The sequence below is a fragment of the Sciurus carolinensis genome (assembly GCF_902686445.1).
Source record: "Sciurus carolinensis chromosome Y unlocalized genomic scaffold, mSciCar1.2 scaffold_425_arrow_ctg1, whole genome shotgun sequence".
Lineage (NCBI taxonomy): Eukaryota > Metazoa > Chordata > Mammalia > Rodentia > Sciuridae > Sciurus > Sciurus carolinensis.
Window position 1 is genome coordinate 101313 of NW_025920114.1, and position 18957 is coordinate 120269.

An 18957-nucleotide genomic window follows, 5' to 3' on the forward strand; every position below is an offset into this window, starting at 1 on the left:
TGGAAACCTCACAGTTAGACATGGGGCTGGCCGTCTTCATAGCAGGAGCAGAAAACGTCAATGTGAATAATAGTAATGTTGATGGAATTTCCCCCTAACTGTAGTCTCTGCCCTATGACAGTGTGTTGAACCCTTCCCCTTTGCTTGTCCTCTTTGGATTAGTTTTGTTTGGCTTTGTGGGCCTGTTCCAGAGCATCCAGCGCCTGCAGCCTTCAACAATGAGGCCAGTGCAGTGAGATCCCAGCTCCACTGGCAGGTCCCTGGAACCTCTGCTGCTTGGATACTGCCAGCCCCCTCCCCTCTCAGAACTGGCTGCCACTCTGTCCTTGGTAACATGTCATTAGCATGTTTTGCATGAAAATGAACAACCAGCCCAGCCTGAATAGCAATTGCCTCTGGAATGCGGTTTCTATGAAATGCTTCTTTGTGTGGCTTACCTCTCTGCTCTGGGGCCATTCGTGCTGAGACAGAGTTCCCAAGTCATCTTATTGTCCTGCTTTGACTGTCTCTGGACCTGCTATCACTACTTACTTTATTATTGACAGTACAAAAAAAGGGATAAACATGTTTTAAGAATAAACTGAATGATAGCAGGTCCAGAGACACATAGATATAAGAGTCACGTGAATGTGTTACAAACACCCCCCCAACATACAGAACCATACAGCTACCTGTCTGTGACACACATGACATACAAGCGTGGGCACACAGGCTCCATACATCTGCATACACACACGTCTGTGTCATACAACTTAGACACGCCACACACATACAAACGCTCATTATCTACCAAGTTGCCTCCTGGATCCCTAAATTCCTGGGGGATTTTTTTTTTTGGTCCTTTTTTTCATATTCGTCACCATGACCTGATTGCCTGGTTTCTTAATTAGGACGATTAAAACCAGTTATTGCTTTTATAGTTTTGAGTTTGCAAGTTTGAGAGAATCAAGGAAAAAAGAGGAAGGTGAGGGACAAATGACCCAGAGGTTATTGTGCCTAGGTACCTCTAAATAGAAACTTCAAGGTGGAGCACCGTGTTTCAGGCTTCTAGCATGGAAGGGCTGCTGTAGCTCACACCAGTCCCCTAGAAAACAGAGCCCTCAACTCCTGCACAAGATGTCCCTTTAGTAAGGCAGGAAGGAGCTGTGGAGTCATCTGACAAGGAGAGAAGCCAGGAACCAGCCCAGTTTGTGAATTTTAGTGGATCTTTTGCTCTGAGTCATTATGCACTTCTCAAAGGTACTTTGCCCCCAGCAGGTGAGTTTACCTTTGTCAGGTGAATTGCCTTCCGTTTCTGGGTGGATTACAGAGCATTTCAGTTTGAGATCAGAAGTTAGCAGTAAGAGATCACTTTGTAAGTAGAGCTCCTTTTTAATCCGTATGCTTTGGGGTAGCCATAGGCATGTAGATTTTGGGCAAAAACTGCAGCTCATTTAATTCTCCTTTCATATAATGTGGTGGCTATTTATTAAATAACAGATACCAGGTGCTTTTAGTTGGGTCTATGGATGCTAGACTTTAGGAGTTTTAATAGGAGAGAAAAAATTCAAGTACACCTCAGCTTTTTGAAATAAAGTAAAATATTGCAGTGAAATGGGGAGACCTCTAACCCGAGTGGCACCCCTCAGAATGTGTCCTCAGTTTGACAGTGTCGAATGTCATCCTGTTCTACAACCAGACATTCATTATGGTGTTCAAGTTTTTGTGATAAAACTTAAATTAGACATTTCCATGTCTATCTAACATATGTTAGAAATCAAACTTGCGAGTTAGGTTTGCTACTTTCTTAAGCTCTCAGTTGGGTTGCTGTGTTGCAGCAGAACATCCATGTTTTCTTTCAGGGTTCAGTGGGACTCAAGCTCTTCTGTCCTCTAGATTTTGAGCACTTCAGCCCTGGCTTTGGAGTAGTAGAGTCCAGCTCCCTCTGAGCCTGGGGTGATACAGGGGAGCAGGAGGGCACTGGTGCCTGGTCTCTGTTCTTTTCTAGAGCATCCATTAACCCTGGTGGGAACCCTTTTCCTCCCTCACCCCAGGACATTGCAAGACTGGCACCCACAGGGCTCTAGATTTCCAGTGCTGCATGTGCCATCTGTAGCACCCATATTACCACGCATCATGTTCAGATGGCTCCAAGACATGGTTCAGAGGCAGGTGCGTCTCCTGGGCCTCACGGCCAACCCCAGAGTGAAGCTCCTTTGCACAGGTTCTGGTGGGAGGGAGGTTTCCACTGTTCTGCTCATTAGTGAATAAGTTATATCTCTTATTGATGCTGATGCCTCCCTATTAGGTGTCTGTTTGCTGCCCTTGTTTGGGTCTCCTTTAACAACCCAGAGGTCCTTTTATTGGGTAATGCAGGGGTTCAAACCCAGGGTCTGCCTTGCTCATGGGCAAGTGTTGTACTGCTGAACTACATACCAGTCCTCAGGTCTTTTTTTTTTTTTAAGTGGAAAGAGTTCCTTCCTTATATCAGAGGTTTGTTTTATTACTCTTGGAAGGAAGGAGTGTATGGGCAAAGGTAATGCCAGCCTGTTTGTTGCAAGCTTGATAGTTGTTAGCCCGTGAACTTCAGCGATGAACATGTAAGCATGTGTGTGAAGCCTGCCTGTGTGTGTGTGTGTCAGGCACGTTTTATATACGCATGTGTGTGTAAACACCTGTGTGTTCATATGACACGAAAGATTGATGAGACATGGCTGTTTTCAAAAGAAATCACCAGTGGCAGGGAAGGAAAGATAATAGAATGAGACAGACATCATTACCCCTTAACCATGTACATGTATGATTACACAAATGGTGTGATCCTACTTCATGTACAACCAGAGAAATGAAAGTTGTATCCCATTTGTGTACAATGAATCAAAAAATAATTTTAAAAATTAAAAAAATAAAAATGTGTTTTTCATAACAAAAAAACAAGAGATTGCCTTTGTTTTTCTCATTTATTATGACACATGACGGATTTTGTTTTTAAAGTCATCTTTATTATTTGACTTAGTATTTAATTTTTTAAAATTATTTATTTTGAAATTTTTTACAGACTGCATTTTGATTCATTGTACACAAATGGGGTACATCATTTCGTTTCTGTGGTTGTACATAATATAGATTCATACTATTCATGTAATCATACATGTACATAGGATAATGAAGTCTGTCTTATTCCACCATTTTTCATACACCCCCTCCCATTTTTCGAGTGAATTGATTGGCAGCCTGAGAAAGGTCTTTCCTTGTGTATATTACAGGTCCCCATAAAGCCACATAAAAATACTGCGACTTGAAGTACACAGTTCTGAATAAAGCTGTATATGAGAATTTTCATATAGAAAACTTTATTTTCTAAAACTTTTGTGTGATATTTTATTTAAAAAGTGCAGTTGGTATGCGTTTCTGGTCAGTGTACTCATGTGTCCTGATGCCTCATGCTCTGTCGTATACCACACCAACATATAGCTCATGTTGTCTATTGTGTGTCAGGGATTGTCACCGTACAGAAAGAGTGGCAGTGGGGACAAGGTATGAAAGCGTATGTGGATTTAACTTCTTAAAGCAGTTTAAGGGGACTGTGGAGGGTTGCAGGTGCATGCAGGGAGATGCTAATTGGAATTCTTGACTTACTCTTTCGCATTCTTCCTCTAGGCAAGCAGATGCCCAGTGTCCGGCAGTCAGCTCAGGAGCACCACAGGATCCATCAAATCAGAACCCACAGACCCCATCCACATTGTCTGAATCATCCCACACTTCGGAAGCCCCAGAGCTGCCCCTGGAGGGCAGGGGCCGAGCGGGGACTCTACCTCGTGATTATCGGTACTCAGAGGAGAACACACAGGCAGACTCAGGACCTCAAACCCAAGGTGCCCCTTCACCCCCACATGCTCAGGGACAGCATTTGTGGCCAGTGAGCACAACAGCGCTCCCCAAGAAGCCAGCCCCACAGAGGCCTCCACCGCCCAAGCGAGAGCCCAGGAAGTACAGTGCACCTGCAGACACTCAGCTGGCTGCTCCTGGCAGGCCCTTCCCAACACCGTCTCCTGTGTCCCTAGAGGCGTGTGTGACCCACGAGCCCCTCTCCCACAGCCCCTCTGTGTTCAGCAGTACCCAGCCCCAAGATACCCCAAAGGCCACCACCCATGAGTGTGACAGCCAGCATGTGAATGAGGACACATCCTGTCCTAGACCGGAAGCACTGCCAACTTCCAAGTTCCAGCACCTGCAGGCATCTGCCATGGAGACCTCTCGCTCCCCCTCACCTCAGTTCGCCCCCCAGAAGCTGACAGACAAACCTCCCCTGCTTATCCAGGATGAGAATCCAACAAGGTATTGTTCTGTGATTGTGGTGGCATGTGTTCATCCTGTTCCTTCTGCAGGTGTTGTTTTTGGTGGCTCCTTCCCAGGTGGTTTGCAAATTACGGTAGCTTAAGACACTGAATTTAAAGTTGGTCCTGGGAAATAACTACTGGAGGGAAATCAGTTGGACTTTTAACTCAGGGACTGCCCTTTTCCAATGAGAATGGCCATTCTCCCCCTCCTCTTCACCCACAGGCGTCTGCAGACTAGGGGTGTGTTTATCTTGCACATATAGTACTTATGACTAGAATCAGGTTTGACCCCAAGAATGAGACCTTGAGGTGAAGTTGGTGTTTTGCATAATGTCTGGTATTTTCAAACTCACTTTTTTCTGCATTTTTTTTTACATATTAAAAAGCTAAGCAGCCAGGTATGATGGTATAGACCTGTTATCTCAGCAACTCAGGAGACTAAGCAGGAGGATTGCAAGTTCCAGGTAGAGCCCTTGTCTAGAGGCCCTGGGTACCATTCTCTGCACTCATTAATAAACAAACAAACATTCTTTAAAAATTAAACACATTCAGGGCTGGGGAGATAGCTCAGTTGGTAAAGTGCTTGCCTTGCCAGCACAGGGCCCTGGGTTTGAACCCCAGCACCGCCAAAAAAGAAAAAACAAAACAAAAATTAAACACATTCGAGTTTGAGTTGTTTGTTTGGCTAGGTTTTTTTCCTCCTGCCACCAGTAGATGGCTCTCTTTCTCCAGGGTGTTCTTTGAAAACACTTAGGCTCTGATAGCCCTTGTGGGCACGGTCCCCACGTTCATGGCCCAGCTCTGTACCTCTGAGAGCAGCAAGCATTTGTTGCCCCAGGTGAGACCCTGTGGTGCTGACCAGGAGGTTTCTTCCCATTCTCTCTCTCTTTGGGTGCTGTAGGAGCTTCCCCTGCTCCTTTTACCAGTACCCCCTCCCCTTTTTTCTAAAAATGGAAACATGTGCCCTGTGTAGGGCAGCAGGTTCCCTGTTTATTGCCAGGATGATCGTCACACTCATTTGAAAGTCTGTGCAAAGGGTGGCCTGAGGTCTTAGGTGGAGGGTGGAATTCCCTTGAAGAAGCTTAGAAGTGGGACTGGTGGGCAGAAGTGCCCAGTGCTGACTCCCAACTCCATAGAAGCCTTCATGCCCCCGAGGATGTTCTCACTCAGGCAGGTGTGCACCAATCTGTATTGAGAAACCCTGACCTGAGGCACTCGTGATGATTCTGTGAAAAATGCCCATTTGCTACAGGTTTCTCCAACAAAAGGAAGTTTAACCGAGCAGGGCCTGTTGAAGTTTGCACTATCATTGGAATTTTAAAAAAGAATATTAAACAGACCTCATATTCCTCAAGACACCCCAGGAAGATCCCCTCAGATGCCTGTAGGTGTATGGCCATTAGTTTTAATTGGACTGCTAAGGGTCTGGAGCCCTATGAGGGATCAGATGGGGACAACTTCTCAGCCTCCTCTGTCTTGTCTAGGACATGTATCTGGCAGCTCCTTGCAGCTGGGTGGTTGACCAGGGAGGGGACCCACCAGTCTGAGTCCTGGGTTGGAGTCCATCTATTGCAAGGATTTCAGAGGATGACTCTTCTCTTTCCAGAATTGAGCGGGTGATGGACAACAACACCACTGTGAAGATGGTGCCCATCAAGATAGTGCACTCAGAGAGCCAGCCCGAGAAGGAGAGCCGCCAGAGTCTGGCGCGCCCGGCCGAGCTGCCTGTGCTGCCCAGCGGGCTGGAGAGAGATCAGATCAAGACCCTGAGCACATCCGAGCAGTGCTATTCCCGCTTCTGCGTGTATACGCGCCATGGCGCCGAGACCGAGGCCCCTCACAAAACCCATTCGCTGGAGCCCCAGACCCCCAGCACCCCTGCACCACCTGCAAAAGATGGCTGTGCCTCCCCTCCTGTGCTCAGCTACATGAAGACCAAAGAGAAGACTGTTGAAGACCTGAAGTCGGAGGAGCTGGCCAGGGAGATCGTGGGAAAGGATAAGTCCCTGGCTGACATCCTGGATCCCAGTGTAAAAATCAAAACCACCATGGACCTAATGGAGGGAATCTTCCCCAAAGATGAACATCTCCTGGAAGAAGCGCAGCAGCGGAGGAAGCTGCTCCCCAAGATCCCTTCTCCTAGAACCACAGAGGAAAAGTGAGTGGATGCCACTTTCCAATGGTCCAATGGGTGCATGATTCTGCCCGGAGCCTCTTAGGCTTAAAAAGGGAGGAGGAGCGCATCTGCTGGTGGATTTTTGTGATTCCTATCTCTGGGACACAAATTTTCATAGCTGCTCCCATTGCTTAGCACTTTTGTAAGCATCCCAGGAGGGAAGATAGGAGTTAAAGGCACTCACCCTGGGCGTGGTGGCTTTGGGGCCTGGCAAAGACATGATAATACAAGCTGCAGCAGCCAAGCTCCTTGGCTTAGGGCCGGCATGATTATGACGATGAGCACAAGTCTGCTTTCCCCTAAGACAGATTCTCAGTGGAGACCATCATCTGCCCCAGAGGGCAATTGGCAATGTCTGGAGACATTTTTGGCTGACATTTTTGGAGGGAAGAGGGTGTTTCTGTCAGCTAGTGGGAAGAGACAAGGCATGCCGCTCAAAAGCCCACAGCACACAGGATGGTCCTGCCACATGGAGTCAGCCGGCTCCACATGCCCTTAGTGCTGAAGCTGAGAAACCCTGCCTCAGTATGAGAGGCTGTCTGTCTCTCTATCTATCTTCCTGTCTTCTATTGGCCTATCATCTAATCTTTCTGTTTAATTTGAATATTGTATGTCTGTCTAACTTTCTGTCTGTCATTCTGAAGCACATCACAAATCCTGCTTCTTGGCTAAGGATGGAGTGGATATTGAACATCTCTTTCTTTCCTTAGAGATTTTTTTTTAAGTATTTCAGTTAACTAGGGGTTGAGGGTATAGCTTGGTAGTAAGAGCTAGCATGTGTAAGACCCTGGCATCAGGAAGCGCCCGTGTGCATAAACACACACATGCACAACAACAACAACAAGCTGTTCCATAGACTTTATCCATTTGGTAAGATGTTTTGTTTTGTTTTAGTTTTAACCTCATCACTATCCTTTTTTCACCTTTGTGACTACCTCGTCTCCCTGGCTTTTCTCTCTATTAGTGCCAACTTTTATTTGTCACAACCCAGGGAACAAGTCCCAGGGGCACGTCCATACATATGGTTGCAGTTAATTGAAGTTCTCATCTTCCTACCCAGGAAAGAGGAGCCAAGTGTGCCTGCAGCCGTGTCTCTGGCCACCAATTCCACCTACTACAGCACATCAGCCCCCAAGGCGGAGCTACTGATCAAGATGAAGGACCTGCAGGAACAGCAGGAGCCTGAAGAGTACTCTGGGAGTGACTTAGACCACGACCTGTCAGTGAAGAAGGTAGGAAAGTAGAATTCCAAAATACAACTGTACTTGAGGCTGGGTGCCATGGCATGCATCTAGAGCCCAAGCTACTCTGGAGGTTGAGATAGGAGGATGGCTTGAGCCCAGGAGTTCAAGGCCAGCCTGGGCAACATAAAGAAACTATCTCACAAAAAAAGAAGCGCACCAAGAGAAACAGGCAGGCAGGAGGCACTGGGATCACACGTTTCTACCCTAGCACAGACTCTACACCCCACATCTGAGGGCATTTGTGTTTGGCTATCATGCAGGACAAAGGAAATGTGGGACAAAATTAGTAATCCCTTCATGGTGAATTCTTTGTTCTTATTTTTCTATAAGGGTCTTTCTGCTATCTTTTTCTAATAGAAGTCAGTGTCAAATTAGTTAGAGTGGATAACAATCGCTGTAATTTTAAGTTCAGTAGATAGTTCCTTTCTACCACAACTAAAATCTAGGGGACCTAATTAGTCATCAAATGAGTCACCTGTCTTCCTTGAATTTTAGTATCAATTTCAAATATCTGTAACTAGATGTTTGATCATAAATCAAACAGCGGATCAGAAAGTACCTTGTCAGCCCAAAGCCATCATGTGTTCAACTCCCAAGAATTCACTCAGGCCCTTGAGAATGCAGAGGAGACAAAATACTTCCTTCCACTCATCACACGGGAGAAATAAACAGCCACCACAAAGACAAATATAAGATACAGGCACAGCAAACTTGGCCTACCACCTGCTTTTATAAATAAAGTTTTATTTACATAGCCACATCTATTCACCACAGGGTCGATGGTGTCTTTCATACGATGGCAAAATTGACTTGTTACAACAGTGATCAAATAGCCTGCAAAGTCTAAAGTATTATTTTCTGTTCCCTGACAGAAAGTCTGCTGATCCTTGATACACTATGTCAACTGGTAAGACAGCTGAGACAGGGTGAAGGGACAGAGACAAATGAGTGCAACCATAGAGAGGGCCGTAATGAGAGGATTATTGAGCAGAGTCCAGACTGACATGAGGGCAAACTCTGGGATGTCTGATAGAGGAGGGAGGGGTCTCAGTGGGTGCAGAGGTCTGGTGGCAGGCAAACCTGGGAGCAAGTTGGAGAAGTAGAAGAGGTCAGGGGCTAGAGCTACGAGGACAAGGGGCCAGCTTGGAGATAAGGTATGAATAGGATTCAGACAAATTGGGGGCAATCATGACAGTCACTGTAGGGACAGAGTTGTATTAGTGCCAATGTCGTCACCATCATGTCAACTTTAAACCTCCTCACCTATCAGTAGCCAGACCTGTGACATTGGAGTAGTTACCTGATTCATACAGGAAGGACTTAGCATAAAGGCACTGTGACATTGCCAAATAAAGTCAGGATCAAAGGGCAGCATGTGGTGTTTATTCCAAGGGCCTTGAATTTGTCTTAGCTATCAGTAATGGGGTAAGAGAAGGAGGTAACCAGAATTTTGGGAGAGGGAGGAATCTACTTTTAATGCAAGCTGAGGGTCCAGCATGATGGAAGGAATTTGTATAAAAAGTACTGTTTTTTTTTTGTTGTTTTGTTTTTTTAAACAAGACCTTTGTAAGCAATTATGTTCAGAGTCTGTGTCATTAGTGATTTAAAAATATTATTAACTGTTTTTAATTATAAAAATATGGAGGGCATTATTTTCACTTTAGGAAGCAACTTTTTTTTTGGTTCAAGGAATTAAATAGGGAAATGTTAAGTGAGTTTTAGACTTGAGGCTTTTAGAGGTCTCACTGTGGCTTTATTCTGATTGCAGAATCTCCTCTTAAAAAAAAAAAAAATCAAACTTTTTCAGTTGTTTCTCGTAAAACAAGAAAAGTCAGCAAGGCTGGTTGCATGCCTATAATTCCAGCTACTCAGGAGACTGAGGTAGGAGATCACAAGTTCAAGGCCAGCCTGGGCAATTTAGTAAAACCTTGTTTCAAAAAAATAAAAAGGCCTGGGGATGTAGCTCAGTGGTAGAATGTTACCATGTTTAATCCCCATCACCAGAAGAACAGCAACATGTACAAGAAAAACCATACAGTCTGGGCCATTTTAATTTAGGCCCCAGCTAATATAGAGGACTACCTCCTTTGCAAGTATGCCATAACTTTCCATGATGTAATGGATTTTGTAAGTGCATGCCTGGGTGCCACTCTCTCCCTCTACTCTGGGAGGCACAGGGTGCTTGGGATGCTTCCTTACCAGAAATGACTGCTTTGGGACTGAGTGAGTTACTGTGAGGTTGAAGCCAACTTAGATTTTCAGTTCAATGAACATGGGTTTGGCTGTTGTACAAGCTATATAAATCATAGCCCTCTGTGCTGTCAGCACCTCCACAGTCCACTTTTTTTCCTTGATTTTACAGGCCACTGCTATGCTCTTTTCCCCCTTGTCCAGCATCCACACATTCACACATGATGTCACACTTCTTCACAAAGTGTACATAGGTGGAGGTGTGTTGGAGGAAGTGAGCACAGTGCACATCAGGATTTGATTGACCACCTGCTCTGCAACTGCTTAATGGAAAAATAGAAAAACCCCAATTGCACATTGACCTCCATTTTTGCAGTGCTGGGGTTGGAACCCAGGGCTTCAAAATGCTAGGCAAATGCTTTATCACTAAGCCACACGGCTAGCTTCCTTTGATATTTGTTTGTGTGTGCATGCATGTGTGTGTGACATCTGTTTTCCATTGCCATAACAGTATACCACCAACTATAATTTATGAAGAACAGAAGTTTTAGCTCGGGATTCTGGAGGCTGGAAGTCCAGCATGGTGCTGGTACCTGGTGAGGGCCTTTTTGCTGCATTGTAACATGGTGGAAGGCATCATATGATGAGACAGGGTAGGCTGCTAGCTCAGATAGATTTCCTTTCCTCTTCTTATAAAGCCACTTATGCCATCACAGGGATCCCGCTGTCATGACCTCCAACCCAAATTACCTTCCAGTGCCAGTTCTTCAAATACCATCAATATATGAAAGTGTGAGGAAGTGGAAGCCCCCAAGCAGGGATACAGTGAGGGATTCTGGCGGCCTGTAAGGAAGCATCGTGCTAGGTGGGCTAAATAAGTTTCTACACCAGTGGCAGCTCAGGTGGACTCTGCCCACCTGGAGTTAAGAAGATTCTTCAGGAGAATCAAAGATGGTGGTTTAGTTTGAATTTGGAATCTCTGAGGATTATAGCTTCCCTCTAGAGCAAGGAAGTGGATGCAAGGCCCAGAAAAAAAAAGGCCTTGCTTTCTCTCTGGAGTGGAACCAAAGGAGGGTGTCTGGATCTAAGCCAGTTGGAGAAAGGGAGATGCCCTGGGGTGTAATCCCCAAGGTTTGGTCCATCTCAGTGGAGAGGTGAGAGGCAGCATAGCATGCACCTAGCCACCACGCACTCTTATCTTGGCCTCCTGGAATGCCGCATGCTGCAGGAAAGAAGTGGATAGTCTTGTCAGGCAGCACGGTCCACAGTGGTGAAACCTTTAGCACCTTGCCTGATGTTGCAAACTGTTTATATTTGTGTGCCACCCTGAGTCAGGGCTTGGCTCAGAATTCTTGAAAGCCAGCATCTGTACTTTTTAATTGCCCTTTAACAGAGGGAATGTATTTGTAAATAAAAATTTGTATAAGACATCAGAATTAATAAAGGAATTTAGACTCTTTTTCAGAGTGCCCAGTTTCAGGGCAACCCAGTTGAGGTGGGCCTTGAAGGACAGTTTTCATTCACTGGTATGAGATCTTCATCACATTCATTCTTTAATTGACAGCACTGAATAATTATTGAGGGGTGGGGGTATAGATAGCTCAGTGGTAGAACATGCAAATAGCATGCCATGCCCCAGCATCAAAACGAACACATAATACTGACCAGGGGTCCTCTTCTATCTGAGGTATCTCCATTGCCTGAAGTTATTTATTAGGTCAGTACTGGCATCAGGCAAGAATCTGGAAAGTTTTCTATTTTCTGTTTTGTGCTTTTCTCTCAAATGATCAACATATAAAATACGGCCATGTTCTTAGCTGTGGGAATGAAGGTGTGTTTTAAAAAATTTATGAGTTCATTTTAGTTATACATAATATTAGGGTTCATCTTGGCATAATTATACAAGCATGGAATATAATTTCCTCCAGTCCAGTCACTAGTACTTCCCCTTTCCCTCACCTTCTTTCTCTCCATTTCCTTTTCTCTACTCTTAGTGCTCTTTCTGCTATTTATATATATATATATATATATATTTTAATTAATGCATTATGGATATACAAGGTGAAATTCACTGTGGTATATTCATACATGTACCTAGGAAAGTTTGTTCAGATTTATTCCAGTGTTCTTCCCTTTTCGCGCAGTCCTCCTCTCCCCCTCTTCCCAGTTCCTTTCCTCTGCTCCACTGATCTCACTCCTATTTTTATGGAAACCACCACCATCCCCTGCCACTGACTTTCTTTTTTCCTTATTTTGGTCCAGCTTCTGCATATCAGAGAAAATATTTGACTTTGCTTTTTCTGAGTCTGGCATATTTCACTTGACATGATGAAGGTGGTTTAAATAATCTCTGCAGATAGGCTGGTGAGCAGACACACAGGAATGTGTGTGTGTGTGCACGTGTGAGCACAACATAAAAGACGGGCTGGGTGTAGAAGGGTCTGGCATGCATGAGGCCCCATGTTTAATCCCTAATATGGGAGAGAGAGAAAGGGAGGAAAAAATCTGGACACATACCTGATTTGGTGTTTTGGGTTCTGTCATTGTTGTTGTTAATTATAAGGAAAAAATGTCTTGACATCCTGACCTAGAAAAGCCAAAGCAATTTATAAACTCCATGTGGTCCTTCTTAGGAGAACTGTGAGGATTAATCAAGTGGACTGACTAGCTGTAAAACAGCTTACCATTTAATCTGTGGCAAAGCCAGACATGCTGATCAACAGAAGGCAAATTGAAGCTACAGGATACAGTCCCTTCTCATACCTTTCACATTTTGAGAGCTTTTTAAAAAATGCTCGATGTTGGTATGGGGGCTGGGATCTAGAGTTAGTGTTTACTTAACATAATTACTTAACATAATTTCCACTGGGGAAGAGGAGGGAGCTGTGGAGGTGGGTGCTAGTGACTTGTTGCACAGCAGTGTGAATGTTTTAAATACACACTTTAAAACTGGTTAAGATGAGAACTGGGGCACTTCACACAGGAAGCCCTGGGTTACAGCCCCGCACTGCAAAAGAGGGCAGGGGTAAATGGCAAGTCTGACATATATTTTGCCATAAAAAAGTCATTTGTTAGTATTTCAAGTCAAAGTCAATATGTTATAAGACCGCCTTTTACATTCACTGACATTCCTTTGTCTTAATTTTTAATTACTAATTATACATAGAGGGCACTTTTGAATCCTGGGATTTAGTACTAGACATAAAACTCAATAATTTCTTTGTATGTAAATCTTTAATTGGGAAACTTCCAAAGGACAAAGCATAAAGTATCACATGAATTATGTGAATCCTTGCAAAGATCTAGGTTGGAATAGCATCTACTTTGAATAGCTGGGAGAACTTCAGTATTGTCTAATAGGACATTAACAGAATAAGAATAGGCTATATTACATAGATATTATATATCTATGCGATTTTCATATCTAATTCATATCTATGTAATTTTATGTATTCATTTAATTTATCAAATATCAATAATTTAACCAGGAGTCCTCCTCTTTCCTCTAATCTTATAAAAGTCCTCCATTGTTTACTGATGCAAAAATTGATTTTCAATCAGTTCTGCTGAATTCTACCTAGGCAGTATATACTGCGGCCACAGTAACTAGGGGCGCCTGGCTTGGGGCAGTGCTAACGAGTGTGTCCATGCCACCCTGTGCCCCAACAGCAGGAACTCATCGACAGCATCAGTCGCAAACTGCAAGTGCTCCGGGAAGCCCGGGAGAGCCTGCTGGAGGATATCCAGGCCAACAACGCACTTGGGGACGAGGTGGAGGCCATCGCAAAAGATGTGTGCAAGCCCAATGAATTTGACAAGTTCCGGATGTTCATTGGGGACCTGGACAAAGTGGTGAACCTTCTGCTCTCGCTGTCAGGCCGTCTGGCCCGGGTGGAAAATGCCCTCAATAATTTAGACGACAGTCCATCTCCTGGTGACCGGGTATCTACAAACACATCCCCCTGGGAAATGGGAGCAGGACAGTCCTATGGGAAGGCTGTCCTTGGGGTGTTGGGAAAGTCAGTTTTTTGAAGCCTAGCACTGTTTGTATGTGGCCTTTCCACCTCCCAGTGCAGGATGGTATTGAGATGTCCAATGCCCACTTACCTCTCTTTCCTTTTAATGTAGGGAAAGAGAATGCTCTAATAAGATGCAGGGAATGGGGATGGGGGTGCAGGGAGTTGAACCATGTCATTGGGCTGCTGGGATCCTCCCAAAGAACCATTGCCTCTTTTTGACATCTTTTCACATACTCCCTCTGATCATTACTCATAATAATCTCTTCTTGGAACACAGTCTTTCTTTTTAACTTTAAACGCATATCCCTGGGTGGAACTTTTCCTCCTCTTGACAAGTTGTCAGTACTCAGCTATTGATGGTGTTTTGTGATCGCCGCTGCTGTGATTTAGCACCAGTGTATCCAGATGTCTAGAAAAAAGCAAAGGACTTGTCTAACATTTCTCCCAGTCCAGAAGTATACCACTCTGGGGACAGTTCTCACTGGGTCTTTTAATTCTGTTACATGCAAAATAAGGGAAATAATATCTACTTTGTTGGCTTTACCTCATAGGTTAAATATCAGTAAAGCATCTAATTTCATTGTTTGTACACAGTAGGCCTTTAAAATAATCACCCTTATGATTAATAAAATACCCACCACTCCATCCATCTCAATAGCTTCCAGGCACTGGTGAGCCCTGCTGATTTTAACACCCTGAACTACATTGCTTGAACCAATTAGCATCTGTTTCCCTTTTGATTGGAATGAATTGGCCTCACCTGTCCTCTTTCCATTGTCTCCTTGTTCCACGCACACCTGAGGACCCAGGTGTTCCTCTAAAGCTGGCAGGACACTCTGAGTGCTTGTTGTTGTGGGCACTCTGCAGGAGTAGTATGCCAAGGGTGTTCCTGGTTTGGTCATCATTTAAGAACAGTGATAATAGGCGGGTGTGGTGGCGCATGCCTGTAATCCTGGAGACTTGGGAGGCTGAGGCAGGAGGATCATGAGGATCACAAGCCAGCCTCAGCAAAAGTGAGGTGCTAAGCAACTCAGTGATGAGACCCTGTCTCTAAATAAAATACAAAATAAGACTGGGGATGTGACTCAGTGGCCGAGTGCCCCTGAGTTTAATCCTCAGTAGCCAAAAAAAAAAGCACCGTGATTAATAACTCCTCTTCAACTGATCTTTTGTGTTTGGCATCTTGCAAAGTGCCACTGGGTCCTTGTTTTCTCCCCTTTGGCCATTGGTCAGTGCCCACTGCAATAGTGCAAGGCAACAGAACAGAATAGATATGCTGGTGCTTAGGGAAGTCAGGAACTCTGGCTGGGGATGTCACCCAGTGGTACTGGCTTAGCATGAGCTTGGCCTAAAGTCTGCCCCAGCACCAGAAAAGAAAGGAAGAAACTTGCTTCTTACAAGTGAATGGCGTCTGCCAGCCTTTACATGAAGACAGAGAAAATGTTCACCTCAATCCTTTCTTAGTTTCCCTTCAATTTGGAGTTGTGTTCTGTGAGCAGAGAGTGATTGTGAGTGTCATGTATTGGGAACAGGGTCTCCTGGTCCCCAGAGCAGGGTCCTTGTAGGGAGTGAGGGGACTGATCCCCAGATACCTTTTAGTCCTCCCTCCTCTCCTGCTCTGCTCCTTCCTTTGCCATTGTCTGCCAATACACGACAGGGTCTCTCTGACATAAGGGTTACAAATCCCACTCTGGAATTCCTTTAGATCATTTCCTTTTCCCCAGATTGCCCACGGTGTTGTCAGGGAACAGCGTTGACACAGAATCCCCAACTTCTTGGCCCCTTATGAACATCTCAGAAGTCTGTAGTTTCTGGTTGCCCAATTACTCTTCTGCTCACCACGATTTCTGTTGACCATTCAAGGCAGACAAAAGAATGAGGTAGACCATGGCAGAAGACCCACAGGGGCCCAGAAGCTGTTCCTTGGAGGACTGAGGCAAGAGCCTGCCACAGCCACAAGGCACATGCTGCTCGTATCCTGAGCATTTCTGTGTGGGTTCCATCAGATAATCTGATAGATGGCTGTAGGACCAGTCCCCCAAAGCTGCTTGGTTTTCAAGGGGTTAGCTGGAGCGCCTGGCTTCGTCCTGGCCTTCAACAGACTCCTTTCTCTCCCTGTCCCTCAACAGCAGTCCCTGCTCGAGAAGCAGAGAGTCCTCATCCAGCAGCATGAGGATGCCAAGGAACTCAAAGAGAACCTAGACCGCCGCGAGCGCATCGTGTTTGACATCCTGGCTGCCTATCTCAGTGAGGACAGCCTGGCGGACTATGCGCACTTCGTCAAGATGAAGTCGGCCCTCATCATCGAGCAGCGGGAACTGGAAGACAAAATACACCTCGGCGAAGAGCAGCTGAAGTGCCTGTTTGACAGTCTGCAGCCCGAAAGAGGCAAATAAGAGAGACCTGTCCCCAGCAGAGGGAGGACACAAAACCTTCAAGCTCCATTCCCAAGGAAGCGAGTGGAAAACCCCAGCCTGTATTTATGTTTTGGAGCGACATTCCTCCATATAGCACAGTGGCTAGTAGAAAAGCAATAATGTCCTTGTTTGTGTGGGATGTTTATTTAATTTTTTGATTTTCCTTTGGAATGCTAAGCAGAGTTTGTATCATGCATGACTCCACGTCACACCGGCCTCTGCTGGCTGGCGAGGCCCAGTGGAGGCTGTGGGCTGGGCCTGCAGTACATACAAGTGGTCATTTTCAACAGTGGGGCTGCTGTTCTTCCTGTCCTCAAATGCCGAACCAGCTCCTCGGAAAGTCACCAAGCATGTCCTTGAGGTGCTTGAGAGGGGAGACCCTGGCGCACTTCTCTTGTGACCCATCCGGGCATGGGCTCTATGTTTTGTCCTCGCTTATTCAACTGTGTGACCATTTGTTATATCTGTCATCTAATGATGTTCTCTGACCCAGCAAAACTCATGATGATGATGATAATTTATTAATGTGTGGGAAAGGTGAAAGGTTTCCTAATGGTTAAAAACCAGCTGTGAAATGAACAACCTACATGTTGGCTGCATTCAGCCTAAGATTAAAATTACCCCTTAAAGAAATCACATGCATGCTTTAAAACACACCCACACACAGAACAAATAGCCGTAGTCCTCACTGACATCAGTGTGATGTTTTCCAGCCAAGTAAAATGACCTAATTAAAAAGTATGTCCAGTAATAATGTTCTTGTTAGTTTCCCCAAACCTATGGAATATTTTTTAAGTGACTTTTCCACCCAGAACATTAGCTTTGTGTGCATATGATCATTAATGATAATTGGCGCCTTTTCTCTTTTCCTCTAAGTCTGTTGCCTGAGGGCCGCATTCCTCGTACTGGAAGACTTCTTTCTCTGGTTTCTCAGAAGTCCTGTGGACTGTCTAACTCCCACACTTGATCTTTTTCTGCCAGTGTTTAAAGAGTCTGTGCCCTGTGTCTTGGTTGTAATGGCAGGTTTCTAAAGAGAGTCTTACTCATTAAAACACTGTCATGCCTTGATTGACAAGTCACAGACTAGGAGAAAATACTTGCCAGCCATGTCTCTTACAAAGAATTTGTATCCAGAATGTATAAAGAACTCTCAAAACCCAACGGTGGTGGGGGGGGGGGAGCCCAATTTAAAAAGTGGGCAAAAGACTTGTGCAGACACTTCACCAAAGAGGATATATGCATGGCAAATAAGCACATTGAAGAGATGCTCAGTCACCGGTGGCTTGGTTATTACTTACTTATTTTATGTAGTAATTGTAGGTCTCGTGTGTTTCTTCAGAACATGTTCATCGAACTAGATGCATGGTTAATGGTAAGCAAGTCCCTTGGATGACTTGATGTTTAGGGAATATTAGAGCATTTGTTTTATCAAAGGATCCTTTGAATCTTAATTTCCTCTTAATCCCTTAAAGGAAGTTTCTTGTTTGTGGGGAGAGTTCCTCTGTTGGCAGTGACCACAGCCTTCCCAAAACACTTATTCGCACATGTGTGCACGCATACACACACACACACACGTCTTAAAGAACCCAAATCCACACTTCCTGAGCCAGCATTGCTGAGCTGGATTCCAGAGGTACTGTGTTGATGCTGTAGTGCATTCTGCACAGCAGAGTCCAAACTGGCAAGCTTCCATAGTGCAGGCAATAAACCTTGCCTTTGTCGCAGCCTACCAATGCCAAAAAGCTGAAGGCCTCTTCAGAAGTGTTTGTTCCTGTTGAATTCAACAATTCTAACTTGAAACATCCCTGCTCTACCATTATTTTGTGGCATCTTGCTCCTTCCCACCGGGTAGTACCTTGCTGTTGATGTCGGTCACAGCAGAAAAGCCGAAACTGGCTGTCCGTAGACCTCTCAAGAAACTTCAGAGTGTTGTATTTTTAATTTAGACAAAGCTTTTTACCTGTGATCCTTTCCCCTTACATACAGTATTGTGATCATTTTAATGATACGTGTGTAAAATGTGAAAAATCAAATGTGTGTCTGCACCTAGCCCTTTTGTGTCTTTTTTAGAACTTTCTTCTACATAGCAATACATAGTGCTCTAGTATCCTTTTAGTAAAGCACACATAATCACAACCTTCCCATCTGTTCCCCTGTTTGCCTCTTAAATGTCTGGTTAGCGGGGACCCAAAGATTCCAGTGAGTCGGTGTACATATCTCTGTATATAATGATCTTCTTACATATAAAAACAATCTGGTGCTAATGATTGGCCCTGGGCATTTGTAGATGGTGGCTGATCCTCACCCTCTGTCATAGCACAGATGTAGAACACTCTGTGTAGCAAGCTTTCTTTTGGTCAGGGGTGTTGTCTGTGGCTTGTATCTAGCAGTCCACCATGAGAAATGTGTGCAGATTTCATGCTTGACACTTACCACATACTATCAACAGATCATCCTGCTTGACTTTAACAAAATAAATAATGTCTCTTCGAGTGACTGGAGCATGTCTTTGATTTATCTATGTTGCAGCTCTTTTAAAAGAAATCAAAATTTGGGGTGTAGCTCAGTTGTAGAGCACATGGGAGTCCTGTC

General features: G+C 44.8%; 1 protein-coding gene across 4 annotated transcripts in view; it reads left to right on the plus strand.

Moving 5' to 3' along the window:
- The window catches only part of Shroom2 (shroom family member 2), a 78443-nt gene extending 59553 nt beyond the window's left edge, over positions 1-18890 (plus strand). For 2 of the 4 annotated variants that reach the window (XM_047537433.1, XM_047537431.1), the window contains exons 2-6: positions 3640-4317; positions 5926-6477; positions 7556-7727; positions 13599-13871; positions 16078-18886. In XM_047537433.1, the coding sequence (XP_047393389.1) occupies positions 4226-4317; positions 5926-6477; positions 7556-7727; positions 13599-13871; positions 16078-16344 (1356 nt within the window). In that variant the 5' untranslated portion in view covers positions 3640-4225 and the 3' untranslated portion in view covers positions 16345-18886. Of the gene's footprint in view, positions 1-3639; positions 4318-5925; positions 6478-7555; positions 7728-13598; positions 13872-16077 lie in introns of all 4 variants that reach the window. The other 2 variants (XM_047537429.1, XM_047537430.1) reach the window with 2 other exon arrangements.
- Positions 18891-18957: the final 67 nt, after the last annotated feature.